The 9277-nt window shown below is 38.4% G+C and overlaps 1 protein-coding gene across 2 annotated transcripts; it reads right to left on the reverse strand.

Moving 5' to 3' along the window:
• Positions 1 to 686: 686 nt before the first annotated feature.
• Positions 687 to 6309, reverse strand: LOC127972930 (kunitz-type protease inhibitor 2-like). 2 transcript variants are annotated; one of them, XM_052576934.1, is made up of 5 exons: positions 5783 to 6309; positions 4333 to 4503; positions 2131 to 2193; positions 1825 to 1995; positions 687 to 1520 (listed from the first exon to the last, which is right to left on the reverse strand). In XM_052576934.1, the coding sequence occupies exons 1-5, from the start codon at positions 6177 to 6179 to the stop codon at positions 1345 to 1347; spliced, it is 978 nt and encodes a 325-aa protein (XP_052432894.1). In that variant the 5' UTR covers positions 6180 to 6309; the 3' UTR covers positions 687 to 1344. The 2 variants fall into 2 exon arrangements, with proteins under 2 accessions (XP_052432894.1, XP_052432895.1); XM_052576935.1 differs by having other exon boundaries at positions 2131 to 2187; positions 5783 to 6305.
• Positions 6310 to 9277: the final 2968 nt, after the last annotated feature.

Below are 9277 nucleotides of genomic sequence, written 5' to 3' on the forward strand. Positions count from 1 at the left end.
CTTGTATTCCTAAAAACGTGTGCCAACATTAAATCCACCATCGCCCCCTAGTGGCTACTCCATGACAATGATAACTAGAGGCTTTTTTTTTTTTTTTTTTGCTCTAACAAATGTTTATGTACCTAAAATATCTACGTAATCATATTTGAAAGTCCATTTCTGATTAGGAACAGATTTTAAAGGTTTTAAATGTAATTAACATTCAGAGCTATTGGCGAGGAAATCTATGAGAAATATCATTTTAAATGACTCATTTCCATTTTAATACATTTTAAAATGTTATTGTTTTAGCAAAGCCAATTTTTCAGCAGCCATTACTTCAGAAAATATTCATTTAATATTTTAAGCATTATTTAACCAGTAAAAAAAAAAAAAAAATCAGGAAACAGATGAAAAGGTTACAACATATAACCTCGGCCATGACCTTCCGGATAATCGGCCTTCATTATATGGTTAACTTTTTTTTTTTTTAATGGTTTAAATGTGTTCATTTATTTACCCAAGAGCACTAATGACTTGAAGCTTGAAGGGTAAAGCCCAAAATGATTCTAATTTCTGGCAAAGACGGTGTTTGAAACCAACAGGCAGTGTTGGATTTAAATAAATTTAATGACAACTTCCCTGTGTGACCGGTCTGTCCCCGATTGCTTTTTGACATGCTTGCATATCAACAAATAAGTACTTGGAAAAAGAAACCTAAATTTCCTTTATTTTTTAAAGATTTTAAAAATAACAATGCTTTAAAAAAAAAAGAAGTACAGGCTGATATGAATTAAACAGTTATAGGTCACAGAAACAGAACATTCATTAGTGGGCAAAGAGTCATCAAAAGTCTTCAGTTGCCAATACAGAATAATACATGTTCATATATATAAAAAAAAAAAAGTTCTGTTATGTATACTGTATTTTCTCATGTATGCATTCTTATTTTCTCATATCTACTGCATTTTGTATATGCTTACAACCAAACAACAAGGCTATGGACTGTGGCAATGATTTAATGACTTACATAGAATCATTCTCACTAAAATGTCCCATGAGGGTTAAATTATAAGCCTTTAAAAATCAACTCAATCATTTATTCTCATTTATAAATGCATACATATACATAAGTTAAAAAAACAATATTGGGGATACCACGGTAATATAAGTATTTCAACCAACTCAACAAATCTTGGTGCAACATATCCCACTTTTACAGTTAAAAAAATGGTGTAGAATATCTCATTTAAACAATAATGAAACAAGCTTTATTCTTAACTTGGAGCTAGTAGTTTTATTAAAGCTGAACGTTGGAGTGTCATGAGATGGATCTTCGTACCAGACACTGAAAGGCCTCTGGCTTTAGCTTGCATCTTCTTCGGGCAGCTTCTCATAGGACACCTGCTCCTCTGCAGGCAGTAACTCCTCCTTATCAAATATGAAGAGACTCCTGTGATAGTTTCTGCGCACTGCGATCAGGATCAAACCTACCAGAAGTAGGGCAAATATGATGGCCAGGGTGGCCACTAGGATGAAGGCTGCGAGTGAGAGACACAAGGCATGTTAAATTTAGTAATAAAAATATATATAATAAATGGTTTTGAAAGAAGTCTCAGCAAGACAGCATTTATTTGATCAAAAATCCACTAACACGGTCACATGATCTTGAATCAGCTTCTCAAGAAACATTTCTTAGTATTATCGGCGTTGAAAACAGTTGAGCTGCTTAATATTTTTGTGCAAAACATGATACATTTATTTCATGTCCATCAAAGCGGCCTATAGAGAAAGAAACATAAGCTACCAGGAAAACCGCAAGGAGTATTCCTGTTGTCCTCTTACCGTTTTTCCCGGAGCAAGCTGCCATGCACTCTTCCTCAGTGTTGTAGCGGTTTAGGTTTCCCTTGCAGCCTCCGTAGATGAAGCTCTTACAAGACTGAGTGCTGGAATCAAAGTAAAACATCGGGAAGGCTGCACGGCACGGGCCAGAGTCGGACGGCGCAGCACAGGTTTCTGTGTTAAGTTACATGATAATGAACGTTTGGTTATATTGTATAAACATTCACTATTCCATTTATTGGCGATGTTTGAAATACAGAAATTCATAAGAGCTAATATAAAATCTGACACAGATTCTTAGAATTTTACCTTCAGAGCTCTTAGAAGAATTGGGAACGTCAGGGTCCTTGTTTTTGCTGGGAACAGCCTTCACTGTGATGCAAGCACACGGAGTTATAATTTCATACCGATTTACAGCAATCAGGAAATCAAGTCACACAACAGTATCTGTGTTTGTTCTTAAATGGTTTAAAACCAAGCCTACATTTATTTGATAAAAAATAGAGCACAAACAGTAACATTGTGAAATATTATGACAATATATTTTATTTTATTACATTTTCAGCAGTCAGTAATCCAGTTTTTGGTGTCACGTAATCCTGTTAAATCGTTTTAATATTCTAATTTAGTGCCTAAGAAAAATTTTTAGTTATCAATGTGTATGTGGAATTGATAATACATTTTTTCAGAATTTTTTTGAAGAATAGAAAGCTCAGAAGTCACTCAATTTTGATCAGCTGAATGCAATAAAAGTATTAATGTATATTATATGTGTGTGTGTGTGTGTGTAATTAAAATACACTCCAATTAAAAATCTGGGGTCAGTAATTCTGAAAGTAAATACCAAACTAAACTAAACTTTTCCATGTTTTCTAAGGAAAAAGAACATTAAGGAACATTGCACAATTTGTAACAACCTCGGCCACCCGCCCCCCACCCCACACACACAAAATAAATTAAATCCTTCTTATGATTCCCGATGACAATGATAGGATCTTGCCTGAGTGTCTCTATTGGAAGCAGATGGCATCTTTTTCCATTTGAACATCATCTCGTCTCATAAAACTGGTAATTCCACAGATCACGAAGGGTCATTCGGATGCAGCAGGCACAAAGCACAATGAACCCTTAACAAAAACTACTAATTCCTTTCCTCTTTCCTTCTCAGTCCAAATCTATCACGTTTAAATGCAATGCTTGAGGAAAGAGGTAAAAGAAAAACAGTGACCGCTAATATGTTTGTCATGCCTTTGTTGAGGACAGGTAATCCATCAGTAAAGAGGTCACCAAACCGGTTATTCAACAACCCAGAGTAAACTGAAACCAATTTGTTAGGACATTCAGCATAAACCCACTGAAACTCACTGAAGTTGTCCAAACTGTAGAAAAGAAGACCTAATGGACTTTGACTTGAAGTAGTTTTGATTCCAGCCCATGCAATTAAATCAACTACACGCTTAGCTTTGAGAATTTGCTGAGAGTAATGTAATAAAACAGGCCGCATGTGAAGTTACCAGGCTGAACTCTACTACGAACTCGAAGTGGAAATCAACTCGACTTCATTCAAATATAGCAGGATGTGAACCAACACGCTGACCTACAATCTGGGTACTGGATTTGTGCCCACTTTCACTGGAGAAAGGCTGTAATAAAAGTCGTATGGTTTTCCAAAGCTCATATTTTGGTCTCTTTCTCTAACCGCTGTTTTCATCACCACAGACATGTCAGATCATAGACTGATATGCTCTGAAAACCTTTCCAAGTGATGTTTATGGTGATTGCAATGGGCCTCACATACCAGTGTGTATATGATTTGATATTTAAACCCAAAATCCTCAATAACACACAATGTTTTTCTGTAAGTACACTAAATTTATCTGCATTTCCTCTGGGGGGCCAGTGTAAACCAATGAAAACATCAACTAGGATGCAAACGGCAGCTGGCCTCAAATCCAGGATGTTTATTGATTTGCATTTATTTTGCCACATTTCTTGCATACTGTATCCTAACTAGGCTGCTGACACACCATGTGGAGCATAAATATAGTAATCCAAAAATGCAGTCATTCAATCCAGTCATGAAAATTAAGTATGATGATCCTTTGATTCATATCATACACTCATCAGCTGTGTGCACCAAATCTAATAAAATGACTCAACTTAAAACCACACATTACAGAAGATTCCTTTTGCCTGTCATCTAATGCTCAATTTTTTTTACTGCATTTAAATAAAACAACTATTTTACATTGCAATAATATTTCACAATATTGTATTCTTAATCAAATAAATGCAGCCTTGGTGAACGTAGGAAACCTTACCATCGTTAAATCAACCTTACCAACGCCAAACTTTTGAACTATTGCTATAAAATCAGTTCAGCGGGTCAATATCTCAAAGTATATGCCTTACAGTTTCATTTGGGATTAGGGTAATTGAACCCATTATATAATGTATGTTTGAATAAAACTGAAAATGTTAACACTCGCTCAAATCTTGTTTTTTATTTACCTGTCACCCCACTACAGGAAGCCTCACATTCCTCCTGGGAGTTAAAGTTGTTATCGTTGCCTCCACAGCCGCCATAGATGAACCGCTTGCAGGTCTGATCCGTGACATCATAATAAAATCGTGGGAAGGCAGCGCGGCAAATTCCCACCACACTTGGGAGTTGGCAGTGATCTTATAAGACAGAAGAAGAGGAATATAGCGTACATGTGCTGACTGTCCTTAATATGGCAGTCAAATTGCCAATGCATTTGCTCATGATATTACTGCAGACCTCAGACCTATCGTTGTTACAGATTATGATGTGATTCAAGGAATGGGATTATGGGACTTTACCTTCCCTTCTCCAGTTTAAGTCTTTTATTTACAGTACTGGCTTGTAAAACTACAGGTTGCTCAGGGCAAAGGACAATACTGCACCACTACCTGGAAACAGGGTAGGGTTTAACTACAGCAATTTTCATTATTATTTAAGTTACATTTATTATTTCAAACCATTTAAGATCACTGATAATTATTAACAGTTTCTCAGTGAACAAACATTATAATGTTACGTATCAACCTCATGTATATTCCATGAAATGCTGAACTTCCCTTTTATTGTTGTTCACATACACGTGACGTGGCCAAACAAGTTACAACATGAACTAATAATATAAAAACATTACTTATTTGTAGTTACTTATTTTTATATTATATTATTTATATTTATTATTATTGTTATTACTACAAGTAGTATTTTTATTTATTTATTTTTTTGGTTAATCAGGCATGTTGTTACAAATCATTTTAAATGTACACTGTTAGTTGAGTGCATAAGCCTTCATGAAAAACTTGTCAAATTGAGAAAAAAAGGATTATATACTACAGATACAAACTACAAATGCAGATTATATATATATATATATATATATATATATATATATATATATATATATATATATATATATATATATATATATATATATTAAATCTGCATTTGTGGTTTGGCGTATTTACTTATTGTTATGCCTTTAAAAAGAGCTATGTGGCTTAAAAATATTATTTTTCATATTTGATTTTTTTAAAGTCTGTGTGATGCAACTAACACAAATGTATAGTAATGTGAGAAGAAAGCTATAAAACCAACTGTTTATGAGTCAATATTTTTATTATTGTTATAAAATAGTTTTGCCTGTTGTATGACAATGTACTTTTTTTTAGGTCAAGTGTAAAATATCTTAAAATCTTTGTTAAATATGTTTTAAAATACATTCATGACTCACAAGTATTCATTACTTTGTCTTTGAATTTTTTTAACTAATATTTATAACATAAATGTTCCACGAAATCTCCCTAAGTGTGGACTCATTTTTACATTTTATATATGGTCATTTTCCGGTTTCCAGTACATTTTGTTGTTTGGTTTAGTAGGCTATAATTTTTTTACAGTATGTCTAACGTCTAACGTTACCTGTGCCGCGTTTAGAGCGAACTTCGGCCTTGTTTTGGGGTTCTGGGTCAGCGCTATCCGGGATCTTGCGATACACCTTAAACTGTGTACTCTGGGTCAAAACACACACGTCTTTGCCGTCTTTTATACAGCTGACCAGGATGCACTCTGGCCTGCCGTCGTCCGCCGGAGTCCCGATCACAGCGAGCTGGCAGTCGTCTCTCTCACAGCAGGCTCTCTGACACCGCTCAGCGTCCGTGATCTCCGGCAGGTGAGCCAGGTGAGACGCACCGTTATCAAACGAGCTGACATCCAGCCCTTGCTCGAGCTCCGTGTCCGGGTCCCACTTACACGCGTTTAAAACCGACAGACAGCAGATAAACCCGACAAGGGAAGCAGTGAAGCACACCTGAGCCATTCTTAACTTCCAGTTTACCTGTCCTAGCTCTTTTCGCTTACCTTTATCTCTACAGCCTAGCTCGTGTATGCAGACGCAGACGCAGCAGGTGTGTTTCTCCACTACTGTGCAACAAACAACTTCCTCTTACGTGACGTCACTGTTTGTCTTTCACAAGGTTCTCATACCGCAGAGCACTGCTGAGCTGTCGATGCAACTCAGATCATTTCCTCATGTATTTCTGGAAGAGTTGGTGTAAGGTTTGCTTATATTGTGGCAACCAAATGTCCCCTCAACAGAAGCAAAAACTAAAATCAACTGCATATGACCAGCCGATCATCGTGAGGAAACCGTGTAATAAACACAAATGATGTCTTAATGAAACTATAAAGATAAGCTACTCGAGGTTTAGGTTTAGATATAGGAAATGAAAAATGTCATGAGGTCAGTCTAAAAGCAGTGGGCATCACCATGATACAACAACAGAGTTTGTGTGTGTGTGAGAGAGAGAAACATTTGTACATTTGAAAGGCTAGGTAAATGTATCAGTAAACATCTACTACATGACATCCATTTCATAATTCACATGACAAATGAACTGATATTGTCAGACATCAGATAAAATGTCAGATGAAATGACGTGAAAAATCATGCATTTTAGAATTTAAAAAAAAAATAGTTACTTCATACATTTCACTCTAGATTAAAAAAATGAAGAGAAATTAAAATAAATATCATAATTGTCACAGTGTCTGGTCTGTGTTTCCCTGGGTGTCCACTAGTGGTCACACTTCCCCATAGACACCCCACTGCAGGCACTACATTCCCCACAAGCCTTTGTCCCATTCATCCCTGTTAATTGCACTCAGCGGTCCCCACTTTCATTGTTTTCACCTGTCCATATAAACCGGTCTGTCTCTGTTTAATGTGGAATCCAAAAATAAATTCCAAAAACAGGCTAGAGGTCAATAACAACAAAAGCAGTCCAAAAACAAGAAACATGAAAAACCTTAGGGAACACGAGAAAGCCAGGTGACATGAAACATGGACTCCATGAAACAGATAGAGATAGAGACAGAGTGTTTTATATGGACAGGTGAAAACGATGAAAGTGCAATTAACAGTGATGAATGGGACAAAGGCTTGTGGGAAATGTAGTGCCTGTATTGGGGTGACTATGGGGAAGTGAGACCACTAGTGGACACCCAGGGAAACACAGACCAGACACTGTGACATTACCACCCCTCTAAGGAGCAGCTACCAGATGCTCCACCCAACACAAGAACTAACCAAAGAACAAAGAGACCAGGAGAGAGGTGGACTGGTGGAGGATAATGACTGTGGCTTGACTTCGTTCAGGAAGTTCAACTGTGGCTTGACTTCATTCAGGGGCCCAGGGCTGAGCCTACAGGGTGGAGCAGGTGGGACTGGAGCCCACAGGGACGGCGCAGGTGGAACTGGAGCCCACCACAGCCGAGCAGACGGGACTGACGCCCACCAGGGTGGTGCAGAGGACCACCACAGCCTTCAGGTTGAGACAGAAGCCCACCAAAGTGGCACAGAGGACCACCACAGCCAAGCAGACGAGACAGAAGCCCACCACAGTGGGATCGATGGCACAGCAGAGACAGGTGTGGCTGGGGTATCCCACTGAGACCGATGGTGTAGGTACCTGGTGAACCCCCAAAAGACAGGATCCCCAGCCCCTTCATCTCCCACTCAGGCACAGGGGCATCCAGGCAGGCGTTAAAAAGGTCTTTAAGTGCCTCATCATTGTACCCCAGTCCTACTGCCATAGTCCAAAATATTTGCACCAAACCATCCACCTCACTCCCCTCTTGACAGAGGGTGATAAAGTTTAGGACCCCTCCGCCCCTCCATGCTGGCTGGGGAACGGATACGAAATCCCACACTGCTGGATCTGGGCATGATGGAATCCTTCTGTTATGAATGCACACACAAAAGAGATCCAGTTTGCAGTGTTAAATGGGGGATCCAAAAATCTAATCGAAAAACAGGCTTTTATATGGACAGGTGAAAACGATGAAAGTGGGGACTGCTGAGTGCAATTAACAGGGATGAATGGGACAAAGGCTTGTGGGAAATGTAGTGCCTGCAGTGGGGTGACTATGGGGAAGTGAGACCACTAATGGACACCCAGGGAAACACAGACCAGACACTGTGACAATAATACTTTAAGATCAATACTTAAAATTGCTCTTTTTTTTTAATTCATAGTAATTTATTTTTTGCAAAATCTCACTTTTGACTTTCCATGCAAAACAATGAGACAATGCAATAAACATATAATGAATTGGTCACAACGTGGGTACATAGCCTACCTAATTAGTTTCATTAAAATATATATTATTGTACATAATAGTGGAATATACAGGCCCGTCGCAACAAGGCAGGCAAACCAAGCAATTGCTTGGGGCCCCGAGCTGACCTGGGGCCCCAAGACAACGACTGGTTAAGAATAAAATGCAACGTCACTGTGTAAGCGCCCCTTTGATCGTCAATGCAGTAACGTGTAATGACACTGTTATCGGGATCCCCCTCAAGGGGGCCTCTCTCAGTAGTCGCTGACAGCAGCCAGCCAACCAAGTCAAGTGATCTCTGCTTTTTTTTTTTTTTCGAACGGAAGGAATATGGTTACTGTAATATGTTTTTTTTTTTTTTTTTAACGGGATAAGGAAAACGCGGATCAGAAATCGCAGACTGCAAGGAGTCAGCAGTGTTTTGATTTGAGGGCTCAGGCAAACATAAAGAGAACGTCGTGGCGTGTTTCGATTGCAAGAATCACGGAATCCAGTCATAAAAACGGAATTTACAGTTTAACGCAGAATGACACGTAATTTGCCAAATATTGAATGAATGAAATAGGTCATTGCGCTTACATCAAACCACGATACGGACTAATATCTGTAAATGTTAAGCAGGAACAGTCTGTTTAAATATGAATCCTGCATGTTCTGCGTGTCTCTGTTAATGAAAGGAGCAGAAGCGCGTCTTCCTTGAAGACGCACTGAAGCGCGTGTGACGCTCGCGGTGATTTCAGTCTCGCGTCTGATGTCTCACTAAATAAGGATGTGAACACATGAACAACATCTACAGAA

This window comes from Carassius gibelio, chromosome B15 (assembly GCF_023724105.1).
Source record: "Carassius gibelio isolate Cgi1373 ecotype wild population from Czech Republic chromosome B15, carGib1.2-hapl.c, whole genome shotgun sequence".
NCBI classification, from domain to species: Eukaryota; Metazoa; Chordata; class Actinopteri; order Cypriniformes; family Cyprinidae; genus Carassius; species Carassius gibelio.

Coding starts and splice junctions, on each gene's coding strand:
- LOC127972930 (XM_052576934.1), bottom strand. CDS start 6,179: ATGGCTCAGGTGTGCTTCACTGCTTCCCTTGTCGGGTTTATCTGCTGT. Junction 4,504..5,782: donor TCGCTCTAAACGCGGCACAG/GTAACGTTAGAC, acceptor CTGTCTTATAAG/ATCACTGCCAACTCCCAAGT. Junction 1,521..1,824: donor AGCTTGCTCCGGGAAAAACG/GTAAGAGGACAA, acceptor TCTCACTCGCAG/CCTTCATCCTAGTGGCCACC.